Raw genomic sequence first — 21,828 nt, forward strand, 5'->3', positions numbered from 1 at the left:
AGTTCCCAGGATGAATATTCTCATATGAGCATTGGATTAGAGGAAGCCAAAAGATTTTCGGCCATCTACATGCTCAACTTACACCCCACCTGGGTTCTGGGGTAGAGATCTTGTGACGGTTGGGGCCCTGAAAGGCAATTAAAAGAAATAAAGCAAAGTATTATATTTTAATTGATGTAATCTTCAAGCTCCCAGTGGAATCTGGGGTGATATCTGACTAGAGTTACCCTGGGTATTAATAGATGGCTATTCTGTGAAAGTGCATTTAGGAAGACAAAACCCTACAAATCCCAAACTTCATTAACATGTGTATCCGTTTGTTGGGGGGGGGGGGTTGGCTCAGACTCCCAGGACTACAAATTGAAAGAAACCACCTAGACCATTCTGGGATCTGAACAAAGAGTCGAAAGGGGTGAGGGAGTTGGAGGGGGTGGAGAGAGAGAGAGAGGGAGAGAGAGAGAAAGAGAGAGAGAAGGGCAGGTGGAGGGGAAGACACCAAGTAGGTTTATATTTTTATTTGCTTTTAGAGTACCTGGATATTGAACACACAAAACTATCCTTCCCAAACCCAGACAGCTTTCATCCATCACTAACACTTCAGGGTTTGTTTCTGTTTTATTGTAAATATTCCAGTCGAAGAAAGATAAACAGACAAGAAAAAACTGCTTTATACACTATACAGAGTCAGATAGAAAATACAGAATGGAAAAGAAAGCCAACAACCAACAGATGAAAAGTGGAGACAAACCAAGGAAGGGAACTAGCTGGTTGCAGGTTCACCGACCAGCTTGAGTGAGGTGCAGCGATAGTCCCAGCAGCTAATAGAAACTGTCTAGTGCTGTCAGTCTTATCTTCACTCCACGCGGCAAAAGAAACAGACTTTATAAATGATTCATGGGGACATTTATTTCACTAATCCATTAGAAAAAGTTTGCTATTGATCAAGATATCCTGCTCATAAAAACGAGTTTTAAAAAAAAACAACCCTTCCCGCCCCCAATGTGATCTGACAGTAGAGACCACATTGTTGGAAGCAAGGAACAGAGCTGTGGGTTGGAACAGCGTGGCACCATTAGGGTCTGCGGTCAGGCGGCCTTCGGTGCCCTTCCCACCCAATCCACGAGACTCGAAGCGAGGTTGAAAAAAATACTCGAGTCCTCTCAGAGCTTGCCATCATTTGATGGTTAAAGAGGAAAAGAAAAAAAAAAGATTCAAATTCATGAGAGAGAAGGTCAGCCTAGGACAAAACTGGCATCCTTAACGGGAATCATCGGGGTCCCAATTGGCCCCCAGGATAGCAGTTCTAACTAACTGGCCTGGCATACAGAAGATGTTGAACTACCCAAATGGTAAACAAAACAAAACAAAACATGGAATTAAGTTCATCATCTTCCAAAGATGTCTTTATTTTAGTACATTCAGAACAGAAATGTGAGGACAATTCGATTCAAGGTGGTGGTGGTGGTGGTGGTGGTGGTGGTGGTGGTGGTAGGGGCTGTTTATTTCTCTCTCTCTCTGAATTTTCTAAGTTTACAATCAGAAATTGCATAGAATTTGTTTTCCATCAGAAGATGAAAACTCTCTGCGTGAAACTCCCAGCTGGTAGAGCCAAGCAAAGGTCACGCAACTGCTGGGAAGCCTCACCCCTCCCATCAGCTGAGTGCACTGGACCCTGCAGACATCCCAGAAGTAGAGCGGTAAGTAGAAGCCATCTGAGAGCCTGGAAAGCATCAGTAACTCTGATTTCGGAAGTGGAAGAGAAGTTAAATGCTTTATTTAAACTCAAGTGAGGGGACTTCTGCCCAAGCTGAGGTTAGGGCTCAAGAGTCCCCAGGTCCCAGGCCTGTGTATCAGCTGTGAGGCTCCACCTGTCTCCTAGGAACCTGGCAAGTTCTTGATTACTTAAGGTCTTTCCATTTAATAAGCACACACAGCACACACTCACACATACACGTGCACATGCGTGCACACACACACACACACACACACACACACATGCTTGCACCCAGGTCTCACGTCTAGTAGAAAGAAATCACCCAATCCATGATAGCCTTGGGGGTCTGGCTTCATAGGCAGCTACTGAGTTTGGTTAAAAAAAGATGCCGTTCACAAAGGCTGCACAATACCAACAGGGTGGCCCCAGGGTGGCCCCACCCCCCTCCTCCCCTGTGACTAGCACATTCCATCTGAAGCCAAGGCCAGGGTATAGGAAAAGTGTTTCACCCCACTCTGCTCCTTAAGCAAGGCCCTAGGACACCTCCTGCATTCTGCTCTCCTCCCCCATCTCTCTTCTTTAGAGATCACATTCACAAAAGACCAAATCAAACCCAGTGACAGTGAAAGTCGGAAAGAGAAAGAGAAGACATAGTAACCCCTGAAATCCCAGGCATTTCAAGGTCTTTCTGAGTAAACTAGGAGTTGATTGGATTTTGGCATTTAAAAAATTACTTCAATGGACTTTTGAGACTCTCCAAGACCTAATTCTTCCCAAGACCCTTCTCCTACACTCTCTGGTGCCCCCAATTCCCAGTCAGAAAAGAGAGGTTGGCACCTGAAATCCGACGCACTGGCCGCTCCATGTCCTAAAATTTAGGAAAAAGAAACGGATTATTTAGACTTCCATTGCCTAACCCAGCCTCCCCCTCCAAAAAACAAAAACAAAAATAAAAAACCACCCCCAAACAAATGGCTGGAATTGAGAAGACAACAAAGAAGAAAAGTGGGGTAGGGGCGGGGGAAAGGGGGGAAGAAGGGAAAACAAAAGAACATTAACAAAAAATATACAAATCCAGAAAAGAAAAACTTCCCTGTTGAGTTTAATTTGTTTTCCTGTAAGAACTAGACCCAGGGTACAACGGCCCCTTCCTAGGGGAAATTCCACTGATTCCACCAATTAATTCATTGGACAGGTCTGGGCAGGGACCCCCCACCCCAGACTCTGTAACTCTGGCGGGAGGGAAAGGCCCACTGGGAGAAGATGGGTCCTTGTGGTTGGCAGGGAGGGCGTCCCCTCGCCGCTGGGGTGCAACGTCTCTGGGTGGCCCCAGCTCCTGGCCCTGGGCACCGGCTCTGGCTGGGGCGGCAGGCACTGCGCTCTTTCGGTCAAGTTCCGGGATCCAGGCTCCAGCGAGAAGCTGCGCAAGTGTCGGCTCCCCGCGGAGCGCAGCGCCCCCACCCCGCCCCCGGCCGGCCCTCCCGCCTCCCCACCCGGCCTGCACGTGTCCGGCGCCCCCGGGGCTACTCGGGCTCGCTGCTGTTGGTGGTCTTCTCCCACTCCAGGCTCTCCTCGCTGCGGGCGGGGGACGGCCGCGCCCGCAGGCCCTGGAACCTGCGGCACTCCGGGCAGACGCGGATGTGTGTGCAGCCGCGGGCCACCAGGGCGGCCTCCTGGGCCAGTCTCTGCGCCAGCTGGTCGGGCTCCCCGGCCCCGCACAGTTTGCCGTTGCTGAGCGTCGCCGTGCCCCGCGGCCGGCGCTCCTCGGGAATGGGGGGCCGGGGCGGAGGCACCCCGGCGCGCCGCCGGCGGTGGTGCACACTGTCCTGACACAGGATGATGCTGCGCAGCTCGGTCACCATCTCCTGGCAGACGGACACCTGGGGGGAAGGAGGAGGTCACAGCCCAACCTCTCAGAACCAGCCCATGCGGGTCCCTGGCACCTCCCTTGCGTATCTGTTCCAGTGGGGGCTGGGGGGGAAGGATCTCAGAATCATATAATCGTAGGTATGGAGATATTGGGAGGCCCTTTCAATCCATTCCCTCATTCCACCTCCCACTTAGCATTTGAAGGCCCTCCATACCATAGTGTTCAACAGCCCTGCCATCTGGTTGTCCAGTCTTTGTCTGGACACCTCCAAAGACAATGTCCTCACCATGCTGGGAGAGAACCCATGCAATGGTGCTTCCTTCTACAGACTTCACAATTCGTCTCCCTGAAATTTTCCATCCATCCCAGTTAAATTTGTAACGTGAAGCCTACTAAATAAATAGGCCCTCTTCTGCAGGTCAGTCTTTCAAGTACTTGAAAAAGCCATGTCTCCATGAACATTCTGTTCTCAGGCTAGAGTCTCTCACTCTTTGGGTCAACTGGTTATAGCCAGAGATAATAATACAACAACAAAAGCTATGGCAACCACCACCCCTACTGGTCCACCGTCTCCTGAAAACAAACCCTTGGGTCCAGGTATGTTTCAGAATATTTTCGATTTGAGAGAGGTAATACAACACACATGCAGTATACTGTGTATCACACCCAGTGGGGTCTAGGGCAGACCCTATATTCAAGCACATTAAAAGCTGTTGAGAGAGTAAGTCCTGAGAGTTCTCATCACAAGGAGAAAATTGGTTTTCCTTTTTGCCTTCTTTTCTTTTTCTTTTTCTTGTATCTGTAGGAGATGACAGATGCTAGCTGAACCTACTGCAGTGGTCATGTCACAATATCGGTAAATTAGACCATTATCTTGTATGCCTTAAACTTACACAGTAACATATGTCAATTATTTATCAATAAAACTGGAAAAGACCACATCAGCATTTCCATAGCAAAATGTATGGACCTTTACACTGAGTGGAAGAAAGACCATAAACATTAACGTTAGCCTCGGACCTGTGCAAGTTTTGTCATCAAGTGTACTTTGCATCAAATTTATAAAAAATTTGGAACTTTCCCAGCTTTTTAGGTTTGAAAGCTGCTCTTTCATGGTCTTTCTTCCAGTCTTCGAGTTCTATCAATGGAACAGTTGTTCTACTAGAGCCAAATAGCTAATGGAGACTTTACTCTTCATTTTAGCTCTTGGAAGTCCTCACTGAAGTTTTCAAGGTACATCTAGACGGTGCTTAAGCTCTTGAGAATAACCAAATGTGCACAGATCCTCTACTTGAAGTGGCTGCAGAGAAGTTGTGTCACCTAATGGGATATGGCCCATTTAGACTGTTACTAAATTGAAACCTGTTACTAAATATCAGAGACTCTGGGCAAGTCCCTTGACATCTCTGTGCTTGCAGTAATAACTGTAACAGCTAAAACAAGAGCACCCGCCTAATCTATTACACGTGACAAGACATACATTTATTGGCTGTCAACTATGGAAATACAGAGAGAGTGGACACAGTCCTGACTTTTAGGCAGTGCAATGTTTAGTAAGGAGGCTGAAACAAAAATAATTGCAACACAATGTATAAGTGCTTGATGCACAGGATGCAATGGTGTTGGAAAAGAGGAGAAACGATCAACTCCTCTTGTCCAGGGAAGAAGGCAGGAGGACTGGGGAAGGTTTCATAGGGAAAGGAACACCTGAGCTGAGTCTTACAGAGTAAGTTAAGTAGCACCACTATTTTAGGAGTGGACAAAGGGAGAAAGCCAGTAAAGCTGGAGGGAGAAGTAGGAGGGGAAGCAAGAAAGCTTGGTGTCAGGCAAGGCAAGGGAAGGGAGAGCTTCTGGAAGGAACTGTCCGCTTCGTGAAGGGCACACTGAGGTTCAATAAGGCCCATTGGGTTCTCTGGTTTTGTTCATTGGGAGGGGTTAGACCTCTCAGCAATGACCTTTCAGTGCAGGGGTGGGCAGGAGCCAGACTGCCCTGCACTGAGGACTGGATGGGAGGTCAGGAGATGGAGACAGCCGGACCCCCTTGGTTTGGAGGAGAAGGGTAGCGCAAGAGCAATAGGAACACTGCTATTATTTTATGGCTTTTTGCTGAAGCCCTGCATGGAGCCCAATGCAGGGCTTGAACTCACAACCCTGAGATCAAGACCTGAGCTGAGATAAAGATTCAGATGCCTAACCTACTGAGCCACCCAGGCACCCCAATACTACTATTATTTTAAAATAGAGGATAAACTTGAGCATAATTTTAGATTTTGGAGAGAGAGCAGGAAGCAAACATAAAGGAGAAAAAAAGGAAAATCCTAGAGTAGCCAAGGCAAGTGGGATGAGGGCAGAGACAGAGTGATGCCCAGGAGCATCTGCTGCGGTTGCAAGGGTGGCTTTAGCTGTAGGTAAAGTTTTCAGGGGGGGTTTAATTTGGGGCTAGCCTCTCCTGATTTCGTGGGGGTGGGTGGGAGGTAAAATTAACCTTTATGCATGAAGGGGCAAAGGAATATGAGGAATGGGTGATGGTTTGGAAGTCCTAGTGGGTATGGGAAAGAGTCTGAGCACAGAAAAGTAAAAGGACCAGAAGGCAGTGCTGTATTGAGGCCCCACCTGAGGCTGGACTCGACAGATGGAGAGGCACGTGTACACCCCTGTTTCTCCAGCATCAATTAAGGGAGGAGACTTATGACGACTGAGAGCTGAGAGACTGAGAGAGAAGCTAACGTACTTTAAGAACTGAATAATGCCATCAGCATGTAAGGATTGGTGCCCCTTCTCTGAGGTAGAATGGAGACAGAATGGGATAAAGACTTCTTCCTTCTATTCAGACTTCTCAGTCTGTGCGAAATTTATATTAACCCAGTTTCTAAGCCACAGGTTCGGGAATTAAGTGGATTCAAAATCCCTGAGAAGGACGATGTACTTCCTGGCCTTATGTGAACTGGGATATCTCCAAACATCTTTACCGGTAAGGCGAAAACATACTGAAGACGGAAGAACCAGTCTTCGCTTTCACTGGAAGCCTGGTACTTTGGCCTGTTTTTCTTTGCCACACTACATCTTAAATTATAGTTGTATAAGAATTTGTTGTGTGTGAAACACTCATCATGTATTTATCGGCTGGGCTGTTTTGGAAAAGAATCTGAAGCTCAGGGGCTAAGCGCACTTTTCTGTGGCTGCATAATTAGTAAGTGATGAAGCGTTAACCCAGATCTCTTGCCCGTGGGACTGGAATTCTTTCCACCACACTGTCCCGTGGGTGCCCCACCCTCTTATGGGATCTCACAGGTTTTGTCTGAAATGACTTGTAGGTGCGTGAGCCCATCTGCCAACACTACAGGTTGTACCCATTTGAAAGTTTACCTCAGTAGCTTCCGAGTGTCGGAGAGTCCATAAAAACTCCAACATAGCCATAAAAATGGCCACGATTAAGCCACAAATAAGAACCACAAAGATTCCACCAATATTCTCCATTCCCAGTCCTGTAAGAAAGTGAGAACAAACACAAAGTAACATTAAGAGGGCTACAAGACATAATCATTCTACCAAAATGCTGAAAGTCATTTAACCAACCAGGACTTGAGTCTTGTAGATGCTTTACACGCATCTTCCTTGCAGGCAATATAATTATTCTTTTGAAAAAAAAAAAAAGTGTGGCATAGCTGGAGTAGAAAAGGGAAGTAGAATCCAGTTGCAAAAGGAGGAGACCAGTGAGAAGCCTCCAAAAGGCCCTCTGGGGGTGGGAGGTGAGAGTCATTTTAAGAAAAAGGTCAGCGGTACCTGGGCGGCACAGTCGGTTAAGCGTCCGACTCCTGGTTTCGGCTCAGGTTGTGATCTCAGGGTGGTGAGATCTCAGGTAGCGAGAACCTGCGTCAGGTTCTGCACTCAGCACAGAGTCTGCTGGGGATTCTTTCCCTCTTGCCCTCTGCCCCTCCCCTGCTGACTCTCTTTCTCTCTCTCTCAAATAAATAAATTTTTTTTTTTTAAGAAAAGGGTCAGTGAAAATTTGACTTAGCCTCCAGAGATATGAAAATACCAAAATACCTATAAATTCTAGATGTTTCATAAAAAATTTAGTCAATCTTTATAATACTGGGTTTGCTGGATATAAGGCAGTTGTTTCAACCAAGCTATGGATATAAAAAAATCCATTTATGTATCTGTGTCAACAGGTTACTCAATTACTTATTGAGACAGAACTTTTTTTTATCCCTCCGGACCAGTGGTTGCCATCAGAACTATGTGGGAAGCTTGTTCAAAATACAGATTCCTTGTCCTTATACCAGACCTCTTGAATCCGTATCTCTGGAGGTGGGGCCTAGGAGTCTGCATTTGAAAATACATTTCACAGGTGATTCTTTCTCAGCCAGACCTAAAATTCATTTGCAGATTAGTATTTTTAGAGGCAATGTAACATCATGAAATTCTTGACGTCAGGCACAGTTTCCAGTTGTATTCTCACCACTGAGCATGATACCTGGCAGATAGCATATACTCAGTAAATATTTGTAGGGTTTTATGGTTGTTTCATTTCCACAGTGTCAAACATTGAATTTACCTATGTCACTGGATGCTTTATCTGGTATCAGAGAAACCCAGACTTTTGGGGAGTGTCATCAGCCCATGAGACCCTGATTCAAGAGGGACTACAACCATAAATCAAAAAGCATCTTTTATCCAGGAAAATGCCAGGAGGGTAGCTTACGCCCTGTGCTATTCCAGAATGCTCACACGTTTGAGGGTCTGTGTAATCCGTAGTAGGACACAGAGCTATGTCAGCATTAGGGAAAGCCAGCCTCACACACCACTACAAGATGAGCTTAGTTCAGGAGCCGAAATCTGACCCTACTTTCTGCATCTTGGAGAGCTGGAAAAATAGCCCTACGTAGCCATTTCAAGATGCCTCGGGTTTCTTCTCACAAAGCCTCGAGTGATGTCTGTTGCTTTTTTGTTTTGTTTTGACAACACCCCCGCCCGGTGCAGGGGTGGCCTACACCAATCATCTGCTACCAAGGCCCCCATCGTGAATGCAGCGAAGGGGCTCCGTACTGTGCTCTGCAGGTCCCCACGGTTGACTTCTGAGAACCTGTGCAGATTTGGATCCTCTCTATTGAATAACCCCAAACAAGGAGATATTTAAAAACTCAATTCTAAGGGAAGGCATATAGGGTTTAGAGTAGAATTTCTACTTTCGGGGGGCGGGGGAAGGTGCTTGGGATTCATTTGAACACCTGCCCCTCTAACCTGGGATCATTTGGGCAGAAAGATTTTGACCATGGGAAACATCGGGAACCACGTGAATGGGGCAGACACACAGGACACTTGAGAAAGAAGAGTGCACAGAGGCTGGGGTATTCTGGGACCCGCTCCAGCAGCAGGTGCATGGGTATTGTGATGTGCATCTGAGCATCATGGATGAACTAGATACTCCAGCTGTGGAGCAGGCTGGATGGAAGGCCTCCGCGAAGGGGAAGTGACCACCGTGATACCAAGGATGCCTACCTGTTCAGGTAAACGGACTCCCCGAGTGACTGTGAAGGTACTATAAGACTTTCTGATCACCTTGGGGTGGTTCTGCCTGATACAGAAAAAAAGACTAGGATCCCCCTGAAAGGCCTCAACCCCTCCTCCTGTTTCTACAGGAGGGAACAGCCCCTCGGTGGGGCCAATTCTGCCATTTGGGCTCTAGCTGCTTCCCCCGCCTGTGTCAGCAGCACCCCGACCCTCCTGACTCTCTTCTTCCTCCTGACTCCCTCTCAGCATATACACATACTCACATGCCTCCCTTCTCAGAGAGAAAATAAGAAACCCTCCTTCCCCTTCCAACTCTGTCTAGTGAACACCCCTTCTCTCTCCTTCCTTCCCTGTCCAAGCTTTTTGAAACAGTTGTCTATATCAGAACTATTTAAAAACATTTCAAAGCCCTTAAAAAGCGTACATTTGGAGGCCCTATCTCACATAAAACCAAGTAGAAGAAAATGCACCCACATCTTATGTTAAATGTATTTTTTAAATTTTGCTTGTGATATGACTGAGTAGCAAGCAACAGTTAATTTATAATTGGCTGTGATTTCTCAGCAATCCTTGTGCATACCAGGGAATGTTTGCAAAATGAGAAAAATTTAACCAAAAAAATTGTTTCCAGATGTAATGAAGCTTTTATGAATATTAAATTTAAAAATTAATGAAGTTGAAACAATGTTACATTTTGGAGATATTTAATTAAACATGTCTTAATTTAATTTTGCAGGTTCTTTTTTGCATCTTAAAGCTAATAAATTTTCTCAGGCCTCAAACATAATTTTGGATGCTGGAAAAGCTTTTAGGCCCAAGGTAGCTGAAGAAGAAAGTGGTTCTCTCTGAACTGACTTTTGTTTCTCCTATTCACTCATCACTGCATGCAATTCTGTCTTGCACCACTAAAACCACCCACACCAAGGTCACCAATGAACATGTTTCTAACCTATGGGAAACTTTCTAGTCCTGATCTTAAGTGACCTCTTGTAGCACTTGGCATTGCCAACCACACCCCCTTCTTGGATTTTTATAAAGACATTGCTCTCTTGCAACCTTCTCGACGCCTTTGCCTGCCCTAAGGCATATCGTCTCCTCATTGCCCTGCATTTGGTCTCCTGCTTTTCCGTCCTGCACTGGCTGGTACCAAGTCCTGCTGATTTTGCCTCCTACATACTTTTCAATTTCTCACCCTTCTCTCTATCCCTGCTACAACTTCCCTCATTCACATTCAGGCTCCCACCGTCTCTTGGTTGGACTGTTCAGCAGCCTCAGAAATGATTTCCTGCTTGCAGCTGTATAGCTCAACTCTACCGTCCACTAAGTTTGCCCGAGTGATCTTCCCCAAATGCAAACTCTAACTGCGACACATCTCTAGTAACTCTTCACAGTTCCCGGCACACAGCATTGTTGCCCCTATTTTTTTTCTGTACCTTTATTCCTGTGAGCACCTCTGCCTGAAGCCTACCCCAAACCCCCAGACACACACTCGGCTAACCTTAACCTTTCCTTTAAGGCTTCACTGAATGGTCACTTCCTCCAGGCTGCCTTCTCTGATCTTACCTAGCTCTGTTACATATACCACTTTGGTATTTCACTGATAATGCACTGTGAATCCATCTAACATTGTATCAGATAATACCCTAGTTTGAGCTGCTATCTCTGGATTTGCCACTAGACTATGAGTTCCTTGAGGGAAATATCCAGGTCTCGTCCAGCTCTGTAACCCCACAATCATGGTGCCTGGCCCATAATCGGAGCCCAATAAACGTTTGTGGAAAGAATGAACAGAAACTAAGAGGATAAAGACATCTCCTATGTAGAAGCCTGTATTATCAAAAGCTTTGGATCCATACTGTGAAATGTATTCAGTCCTAATTAAATTTTGTTTGAAATAATAGTAAAGTGTGACAGCCCTTGTCGGGTGCTTGGAGCCTGGTCACAGAGGCAGATGGCCCAGACTGCGCAGAGTGGCTGGCCAAGGGCAGACTGAACACTGACATGGGCTAATCCACAACGTGGACCCACGGTACCGGGTCCCCAGCGGGTGCAAGGTTATACACAGACAGGTGATCGGGGGAGGTTTATACACAGGCAGGTGATCGGGGCAGGTTTATACACAGACAGGTGATCGGGGCTGGGATAAGTTTGATGAGATCAGGGAAAGCTTCTCGGAGGAGCCGAGGTTTTAACAGGATGCGGGTAGAAAGCATGCGTCACTGAAACACCCCCAGGTCTTGCTTTCCCAGCTTCTCATGTTTCAGGGACAGCATGTTAATCACGCTGTTAGCTCCAGCATGCTGATTCCTGGCTGGGCGGCCTCCCCGCCCAGGAGCGAGGCTTGTGTGCCACCTGTGCCTTTAGGAACTTATTGGAAAGTGGAGGCAAGAATAGATTGCTGGCAGAGTCAGAGTTGAGAAACAGATGGAGTGGGAGCAGGCAGCGAATGCTAGGAGAGCACAGCGGTTCTACTTAACACTGCCATCAGTCATCTCCTAAAGTCAAACGCGTTCCGCAGTGCACAGCCTCTCCTCGGGCACGGACACCCTCCAGTCTGACCACAGGTCCTCGATGCGCTCACAGCCACCTCGGCCCCTGCAAGGCGGGGTTGGGGGGGAGCTGGCTAATCATCGCCCCCATCCCTTCTTCAGCCGGACCCCACAGAAGCCACCTAGACAGATGGCTTTCAGACTGAGAGTCTCTCTTGACGCTTGAGTCTCAGAGCCTCAGCTATGTCCCAGCAATAAGACCATATCAGCTGAAACAGAACCAAACTCCCCCTGCAAACTCTTGGTTGATTAAACAGTAACTCTGGTGTCGCTCCTAGCTTGTCCACAAATACAAATTATGGTTGACAAACTAACAACTTTCCTTGTCTCTAAAACTACAGAGGGGCATGGCAACCTGCAAGGAGTACCCCTGAACAGATCTGAATCTCCACCCACCTGCTCTGCCTTCAGTTCTGACCTGAGAGTAATCACTTTTGGGATTCACATGCCTTACTACCCTTGCATATCTCCCGGTAGCACTGTGGAAATTTGCGACTGAGATGCGGGGAATGCTTTTTTTTTTTTTTTTTTTAAGGATTTTATTTATTTATTCATGAGAGACAGAGAGAGAGAGAGAGAAAGAGAGACAGAGGAAGAAGCAACCTCCCAAGGAGCAGGGAGCCCGATGCGGGACTCGATCCCAGGACTCTGGGATCATGACCTGAGCCGAAGGCAGATGCTTAACCATCTGAGCTACCCAGGCGCCCGGGGATGCTCCTTTTGAACAAGGAAGGGGTAGGTCTAGCCTGGGAGGCAAAGAGGCCGAGGCCAAAGAGCCAGGGAGGTGGGTACAGAGAGAAAAGAGACTGGCGCCATGATCCCAGCAAGGGAGAGCGTATTTGTTCTTGGACGTTGATCAACAAATCTTTCTTGAGAAGCTTCCGTGAGCTGAGCACTATGCTGTGTGCTGAAGCTCTGTGCAGCGTTCTACACTGAAAACACTTGACAAGCCCATGAATTCTTTGACCAAAATGACTTTCGAGTACTCTTTTAGAGTCACATTCACCTACCTCCATGCAAATATATTAAATGGTCCCATCTCCTCGGACTTACTTACTATAAATAGCTACTTCACGAGACCATGTGTGAGCTGACCTGTATGACCTTCCCAGAAAATACGAACTGACTCGTCAGGTTTGCATGGCCGAGGACGGAAAGAGCAAGCGCGCCATTTACTCCTCCCATGACATTCACTGACTAGACCTAGCAGAGTCTCGAGACAGTGGTGGAAGAGCAGGCAAATGGACACGACATTCTAAAAGAGGGATGGAAGAGGCATCTGATAAATTTTGCAATTTATCAAAACATAAGCTTGGGAGAGGTGCTTTACAATTTATCAAAATACGAGCCCAAGCACCTCATTTTTAAAAACATTTGCTATCTCACTCAATTATCATTAAAAACACCTTAAAGAAGGCCCACTGTCGGCATTTTCCAGTGGAAGAAACAGGAATTCAGGAAAAGTTAAGTGGCCTAAATGTTCATAGCTGAGATGTGAAATCTAGATAAATCTCACTGCCCCGCTAATGTTGTTTACAAAAATAAAACTGACCTTTATGACTGCTTCCTAGGAGCAAGGTGACACAGGCTAAACATTTTAATTGAATCCCTGTGAAACCGGTACTACGTTTGCCTCCATTTTTCTGACAAGGAAACCAAGGTACTGCGGTCGGGTAACTTGCCCGTGGTCCCATGCCCAGCAGAAAGGGCCAGATCCGAAATGAAGCCCAAGCCTGCGTCCCTACCCCTACCCCACACTGCCTCTCCCTGGAACTAGGCTTCCTCCTGCTACAGGGATGGGATTACAGACCGTAACCCCATACTCTGATGACTGAATTCATTCCTGGGACCTCTCCTCCCACCCAGAGTAACCAGGAAAGAGGGTCACTCTTTGGGTATGGGTGACGTGTGGGTGTATGTATGGGTGATGAGTTCCACTTACAAAATTCCCTTCTCTCCTTGACACCATTACATCAAATGTTTGAATCGATGCTTTACTGACTTCCCCTTGGCTCAGGATCCACACAAAGCTGGGCTGCAGACTTTATAGTTGCTGACCTCCTTTAATGCAGACACACTGGGCCACCATTTGCCCCTGTTCCTGATCCTGCTAACTGGCATCCCCTGGGAGTTTCTCCGTCTCTCAGCAATCCATCTGATTTGATTAGGCAGAAGCTTCCTCTGCAAGCATCTCTCCGAGACACTATCTAAACTCCCATATTTGGGTTTCCAGTCTTGGCTCTCTCCAGAGAAACGAGAGAACCGGGATAATCAGGCTGGGCCCCTGAGAAGAGACAGAGAGGAAAACAGCCCCCGATTCCACCCCCACCCATCCCTCACCCCCACTCTCGCTAAGATGTCTCCCACTTTCATTCCCGCTGTGCCAGACAGCAAACTTCCTGTTCTCTAAGGATTTTTCGAGTCAATACCACTGGCCTCATTTCCATCCTTGAAAGGGGACCCTGATTTTCACAGCCCGCTGGTGTATTTACGTTCCTTTGAAGCCCAGTTGTGAGCTTGTGTTTTTCAAGATAAAGGTATTTAATTTCCTTGGAATTTACCGACTATCTTTTTGTCCAACAATTGTTCTGCAAAGCCTTCAGTAACCCAATCCCCTTGAATCAGGGTGCCGGCATTTGTGAGTGGCTAATGGAGATTTCTTTTTATAGGGGCTGAGTGAGAGAATAAATAAAATAAGTGTTTTTGAAAAGAAAGGGCAGAAGAAAATGAAAGAGCTTGGAATCAAGCCTTCCATATGCTCTACCATTTCATTTTTCAGCTGCAGACTAAGGTAGATGGTCACTGAGCTCCAGGCAGGGAAAGAAATCTGGGAGGTACGGTGAAGGGGTAATGTTGTGTTTCTCATCAGAGCCAAGGGAGACCTGGCAAAAAGACTAGGCTTGGTGGCATCATCCCAACGTTAGGGTTCTTCTCTGGAACTTGGCAGTGATGTTTGAGCTATAATACTGGATTAGAAATAGGATAGCACTAGATCCTTTTCTTTGAAATTTCTTGCATTTTAATAGGATAACAAGGTGGAGAAGGATTATGTTAGCTACTGCACACTGACTAGTACACGCTGCAGATCTTCCTCGACTTATGATTGGGTTATGTCCCAATAAACCCGTTGTCAGTTGAAAATATCATTAAGTGGAAAATGCATTTAATACACCTCACCTACTGAACATGATGGCTTAGCCTCGCCCACCTGAGATGTGCTCAGGACACGGACAGTAGTCTAGGGTTGGGCAAAATCGTCTCACACAAAGCCTCGTTTGTAACAAAGTGTTGAACATCTCCTGTAACTGACTGGATATTGTCCTGAAAGTGAACATTGGGATGGCTATACGGGTACGGAAGGGCTGTCAGTTTATCGGCTCTTGACCCTGGTGACCTCGGGGTGACTGGGAGCTCTGCTGTTGCCCAGCATCACAGGGGAGGATCATCCCGCACATCGCTTGCCTGGGAAAAGATCCAAACCCCAAGTTCCAAGTACATTGTATACAAAACGCGTCCTGCTTGCGCACCATCATAAAATCGAAAAACTATTAAGTCAAACCCTCGTAAGTCAGGGACCAGCTGTACTTGAAAGCCAAGTACCTACAGCCACTGTCAGTTTCAGAAGCCTCTGACAAAAGGGCCTTCCTAGCAGTTCCCTTTACCTCCATCCCTGGAGGGGACCCTGCCTCCATCACTCTCTGCCTGCTCCATAGTCTCCTCCGTCCCTTAGGCTCATGAGAAAGCCAAAGGACTCACATCACTAAAAGAAAGATCACCCAGGAGCCGCTGGGAAAGCAAATTAATACGACTGCCCTTTGTTCGGTTTGAGAAGCAAGGAAAAAAAAGTTCCTGTGGCTCCTTTCCTGGCAACCATTTAAAGACTTAAAGGAAGAGATCTTCGGGTCATGCTGGTCCTGTTCTGCCCTGGGAGGGGCTCCCTGGAGCAGGAAGTTATATTCTGTGAAGTCTGATGGCTAATTTGCCAGAGAGAGGCCAAGCAACAGGGCCTTTCGCTCCAGGCTAGTGTTTCTTGCTTGGCTTGGAGGAGGTCACGCAGACTTTGGCTTGGCTAGGAAGCCCTTTTCCCTCTCTGAGTCATGTTTGTTTGGGTTTCGGCCATGCAGAAATGGGGCCACTACCTTAAACTGGCACTAGCTGCTGAAGCCCTGGCTCTTATGGTGATTTGCACAGCATCTCCCAGACAGGGCCCTTTGGATGTTTTAACACAGCTCACCCTTTCCTTCCGAAGGACAGTGGCACAAAGTTGACATGGGCGAGGTGACAGAACCCTAGCATCTCCTGAAGCATTTGGGACCTGGGCAGGGTGACCGCACTCTTTATTTTCCCCTTTTCATATGCTCCGTTCTCTTCTCTGTGGTAGGAAACATTTGGTCCCCAAGTGCAGAGTGGAGCCTCCTGTACGACCTCCCCATCTTCCCTGGGAGCCCGATCTCCCTGTGTACCTCCTCCCTCCATCCCTCCTGGGCTCTGCCGTCAGATCAGTCTTCCTCAGCCTCTGTGGACTGAGGAAGGGTTTCCAAAGCCAATCACTTGGCAAAAATTCTAACTTCAGTTTTCTAAAAATTACCCATTTCCACCCGATTGCCAAAAATGTAGAGATTTCTCAGTCATTTGGGGTTTAAATTCAGCTAAATGCAGTGTTTTCTCTGTTCCTGCTTCACCTCTGGATGTATTTCAGGTCCGAGGATAGGAAGGAGATTCTGTGTCATGGGGGTGGGTCAGGGATCTGGTCTTAATGCGGGATTCCACTTAGATTTCCACCATCTGTGGGGTCTAGGAAAATGCAGGCCTGCCACTGGGGCCTCCCTGCCCTGGGTCCCCATGTCCCATCTCTCATGCCCCCTCTACACTGTAGCATGACACATTTTTCCGGGACTTCCCAAACTCCAGAAGCAAGCAAAAATCTCTTTACCTCTTAGAATCCCCAATTTATCTAGGAGTTCTTATCTGCTACTGTCTTGTGTCCCAGCAGGGCACAAAGCTCCTTCTCAGGGACCCTCCACATTTTAATATACCCTTTTCCTGCTCAGAAGCTCCCTGTCCTGGCCAGGGTGTTATTTTTTTTATTTTTTATTTTTTAATCTGGTTTGCAGACTGGGTGGCCTGGGTCTTCTCTTATTTTTCTGCTCTCTAACTTCTAATGCCAGCTTCATGCCAAGCTTCCTTTAGGTATTAGCCTTCTGTATTGCAAAACACTCTTCTGGCAAATCAAAAACCTTGACTGCTAACAACACTGTCTCTGCTGAGTTGTAAGAACTGTTGGAACTTAAAGTCAATAATTTGATTCTGTGTTCCTCCCGAGGCAAGGACTGTCCCCTGAGACCATGAACGCCAGTGACAGCTCAGAATTCCATCCCAGCACCTGCTTTCATCATGCCCCATCTCAGCCCAGCACCTCTGAAGTCTGGAGCCAACACTCTCCAACTCAGTCCAGGGTGCCAAGACATAGGCAATGCTCTGGGATATTTATGAAGCATCTCCCTGGGACACTAATTTTACTTGGAGCTGAGGTGGAAAAAGCATTTTTACATTAAATAAACATGCCTATGTTATGTCATAAGTTGCAAAATTCATGTGTTTTTAGGATAAAAAAAAAGACCAAGGACGTTCCAAGCATGGTGGGCTGTTTTAGACGATGTTCCCTGACCCCCAAGAGTATAGGCTTAGTGTCGGCTGCTATTAATTCCTTCCATGGAAAAGCTTAGAATATGCTGGTTTGCAGTCCAAATGCCTCCTCCTAGTTTTCAAGGCTCTCAACTCCAACCTCATCCTACTTATTCAAACCAATTTCTGAATGCAGCCGCTTTGCTCTACAACATTCCTAAAGCAGTGACTCCTGATGGATGCTTCAAGGTTCAGGCCAAATGTCCCTAAAGTCTTCCCTGACCACTGCTCAGTATTAATCACTTCCTCCCCTGGCCTTCATAAACACTTTCTTTATGGTTCTCGTAAAGCATTCCTACAGTGCAAGCATTATTAGTGATGATTTGTGCCTCTCTCTAGGTTCTAAACCTCTTGAGGACGGGGCCATGTCTTAGTCCTTTTTCATAATGTCAGAGCCTAGCACAGTGCCTGATATGCACTGGTTTACAGTGTACGTTGGATGCAACGGGGCTATGTGAATACTTTTTATGCCACCAGCTGGGGTGTCAGAGTTCCTGTTTGGGAGGCAACAGACATAGGAAGTGGTACCAGTCTGGAGGTCCTTGAGATGACTGCCCACTCCATTCATTCATTCACTCATTCATTCATTCTTTCATTCACTGTTCATCCTTATATCAGACACTGATGTCAGATGATAATGCTAGTCATCAAGATACAAAAATAAATAAGACACAGTCCCCGCATTTGAGTTTTTTATAGTCCGTGGGGGACAAATGTCAACAGATGCAAAATAGATGTCATCAGTGTGGATTTTAGAAGAGCTATCTAGCCTTAAGTAGCATGTGATGAGTGAGCATACTTGTGGCTGTGGACACTGTTCAAACCTCTTACTGTGCCTTAATTGCTCCTCGAAGCCTAGATTTGGGAATAAAATTAGTTCTCACTTCCTTTGTGCCAGGCACTTTTGCAGAGGGTTTATTTAACATGATTTATGTCATTTGATCTTCACAATAGCCCTGGGAGCTGACATAATTATTAATCATCATCTCTATTTCTTAGAGAAGGAAACTGAGGCTCAAAGATGTTTTTTAGTGTCTACAACAAGGCCTTTTATGGGGTGGGGTCCATTTGCACTAAGGCCCATGACCCTGAACCCTATTGAAACTGTCTGAGGGAAGAGTGCTATCCTAGTGGCTGATGGAAGAACAAACAGGTAGGCAGGAGAGTAAAAGTCTGATGAACTCCCTTCTTGGAGGGTGGGAGGAGGGTTGGGGGAAGTCCACTGGACTTCGGGTGACACCCGGAGGAGGAGAGAGAGGATCCAGATGGGGGGCCATGAGTGACCACGGTAAGGCACCCAGATCATCGTGTTTGCCAATTCTGCTGCCCTCCAACTTTTCTCTCTAGGATTAGCAGGATGCATAAATAAACAGAAGCAAAGACATACGTGCACAAAAGAGAAGGACCTGTGGCCGGTTTTTGGGGTCAGGGATGAAAGGGGGAAACTGGAGACATGGGAGCAACTCAGCAGTGAGCCTCAAGGGGAAATGTGCTCCAAGAGATCAAACAGGCATCCAGTTGACAAAGGCAGGGAAAGCTGGGGAAACCCACAGCCAGTGGGAACAGGAGGGGAGGGAGATCTGGAGCTGGCAGAGCCGGCTGCCAGCTGGGGTGGGGGTGACAATGCAGGAGTCTGTGGGGGTCCCTGCACTGCTCTGGGCCCTGGCTCCTGGCCCCCTCCCTCTGTGTTCCAGCCTCCCTCATCGATAGTGTTTCTGTGTCACCACATCCATTGGGTCAGCTGCTCAGAGGCAGGAACGACTTGACTGAGCGGAGAGCTCGGGGTGAAGGTTGCGCAGGAAGGTCACCGAATCAGTTTCATTGGTCCCTTTGCTAATGTGACCCAGGAGAACACTGCCATTGGCAGCTTTTGACAACTACCAGCCAGTAGCTGTAGTCACACATCCCACAAATATTTACTGGATCCCTACTATGTGCCAGGCTCTGTAGGGGAGGCTAGGGACATAGAAACAAACGAGACTGGGTCCACGGCTACGGTGCCATCTGCCAAGCAGAGGAGACCATGAGCTGCAATGTAGTGTGTTGAGTGCTCTGTCCAAAGTCACAGAAAGCACCCAACCCACTGGGGGTGGGGTGGGGGTGGAGGGGGACCAAGGGCTTCTAGGAAGGGAGATACCTGGACATTTCTCCTTTTTTGCTCATCGGTCAGGGGAAGGACTCAAGGGCCTTTTGCTCTGGGGCCCAGATCTGTCTCTCTGTTTCTACTTCAGATTACTCCAGATCAAAACCCATCACTGGTTCCCTCCACCTGCTTGGTAAGATGGTGTGCTTTCCCACTGCTCTGAAGTTCATTGTTATCACAGAACAACATTAGCCTATGTTACCTTATCAATAATCTCATTTTATTTTGACTAGTCCAGGCCCAGTCAGATTTAGATTGTTTTCAAGCCATGTGTCTTTTTGTGGGGAGAGGGTGGTGCAGGAGCATTTCACTCCCCACACCTTCCCAGTACAAACCCTCTGTACAGCTCAACTCTCCCCACCGGAATCTCACTCTGCTCCACCTGCACCACATAGAGCCCCGGCCCACAGCACGAATTTCTGCCGCATCTTCCTCAAGGGGCTCATTGCCTGCAATACCCACTCCGACCCTCCCTACCTGCTCAGGTCTTGAGCATCTTCAACATCTACTTCATTCTACCAAATCCACAAAAGTTTTCTGATACCCTCATTTCTTTCTTTCTTTTTTTTTTTTTTCCTGAACAGAGTTAGTCTCCTCCACACTTGATCTTTGGGGAGTGGAGAGCCAAGACATGTGTGGCCTCCATGGGTTCCTGTGTGGGAAGGGGCAGCATTTCCTCTAAGTTACAAAGGGCCACTAAATTACCCACGGGTCGATATTTCCAAGACCTCTCCTTGCAGGACAGAGACCCACAGAGAAACCCTTGGAAACACAAAGTCACTCATTCACTGTCTCATCACGGATAATCATTCATGCTGAGCAGAGAGGGAAGCACATGGTATTATTCATTTCACTCCTCAGCTGCCTTCCTAGGGGATAGCATGTATAGGTAAATTTGTTAAGTGTTTTAGCAAGGCTGCAATAGATGACTAGGGTGATCATATGATTTATTGTCCAAACCAGGACATTATGAGACTTAAAGAGGGTTCTAAAAATAACTAATAGGCATTAACTGATCGACAACAGATGTAGCCCGGGACTATCCTGGGCAAACCCCCTACAAAAAATCCTGGGTGCTCAGGGACCCTGGACACTCCACAACCACACATTATCAGTTGGTGACTGCTTTCTATCCAGCGTGATTTAAACTTCATTCATTCACTCACTCATTCATTCATTCAATATAATATCCATATGCCAGGACCTGTGGATAGTCCTGTGAAGAAGGTAAGTCCTGCCCTCATGAAACATATTCTGGTAGAAGAAATGGAAAGTAGACAAATAAATGAATAGAACATATAGTATCGGGGAGTGATGAGACCTGACAAAACCAAAGCAGAGCTCAGGTGATGGGAGAGACGGGTGAGGGGAGGGATGGCCTCTCTGGGGGAGCCTCCTCAGCCCAGCCCTCAGCCCAGCCCCACCCGGCCCTAAGTTCCTTCCAAGGCTTGCTCTCGGTGTGTTCTAGCGATCATCATCTGGACTCTGGACACCAGAAACAAGTTGCTGTCCTCTAGAGCAGGCGGGGGACGCCCCTGAACCCCCTTACCTTTGGCTCTGTGATCTTCCTCCTTGGGGCACTTGCCACCTTCCCACCATTTGCGCTTGAGAATTTCTAGGCGGTTGTTCTCCTGCAGCTGGAGAATGGCCAGGTCAAACTCATCCCGGAAAACCGAACCTGTGGGGTCACAGGAGAGCCCAGACCACAGGGTGTAAGTGTCCTGTTATGCGTCACTCGGCTCCTTTCCCCGGCACACCTCCTGGCCACTCTGCCCACTTCACCTCAGGAGGAGAGGGACAGACGTGGCAGGGGTCCCTACAGGAGCATGGCTCTCCGCCTGGCTGGTTCTGAGGACCCTCCACGGAGAGGAGGGAGTTCTGACTGTATGCAGGGCACTTGGGCCTTTCTACTGGCCTTCTCTCTCCACCGATGCCATGTGCAGCCCCCGGCCAAGAACCCAGTGAGGCTCAAGTGACAGCTTGACCTTTCAGGCACCCGTGGAGCCCCACTTCCCCACCACTTTCTACTGAGGTTAAACAACCTGCCCACGGACACTCGGGAGGCTGGTCACAAGGCTTCCCATCCACCTCCAAGAGGCCAAGGTGGGAAACCTGTGACACAAACCTCTCACTTGGTCAGCGGTCTCTCTTCTACTTGATCTAAATTCATTTCCCAGGCACTTGTAACTCTTGCTACATTACACCTGAACAACGGTTTACCCAGAGCACCCCCAGTGAGAGAAGAGCCACCCCAGAGAGTGACGGAAGCCACCTCTCCACCATCTGTGCGCAGAAGCCAGTCACGGGCAGCTCCAACCTTCCCACCTGCTTGCTGAGTGTCGTCGACAGC

The 21,828-nt window shown here is 47.6% G+C and overlaps 1 protein-coding gene across 4 annotated transcripts in view; it reads right to left on the reverse strand.

Moving 5' to 3' along the window:
• Positions 1-3,237: 3,237 nt before the first annotated feature.
• GRIK4 (glutamate ionotropic receptor kainate type subunit 4) overlaps positions 3,238-21,828 on the reverse strand; it is a 296,119-nt gene continuing 277,528 nt past the window's right edge. For all 4 annotated transcript variants that reach the window (XM_088018055.1, XM_088018057.1, XM_088018056.1 and 1 more), the window contains 3 exons: positions 21,028-21,156; positions 6,951-7,069; positions 3,238-3,594 (listed from right to left, as the gene is read on the reverse strand). In XM_088018055.1, the coding sequence (XP_087874181.1) occupies positions 3,238-3,594; positions 6,951-7,069; positions 21,028-21,156 (605 nt within the window). The remainder of the gene's footprint in view (positions 3,595-6,950; positions 7,070-21,027; positions 21,157-21,828) is intronic.

The sequence above is a fragment of the Eumetopias jubatus genome, unplaced genomic scaffold (genome assembly GCF_037043125.1).
Source record: "Eumetopias jubatus isolate StellerSeaLion01/CBP00866 unplaced genomic scaffold, mEumJub1_p1.0 scaffold_13, whole genome shotgun sequence".
NCBI lineage: Eukaryota > Metazoa > Chordata > Mammalia > Carnivora > Otariidae > Eumetopias > Eumetopias jubatus.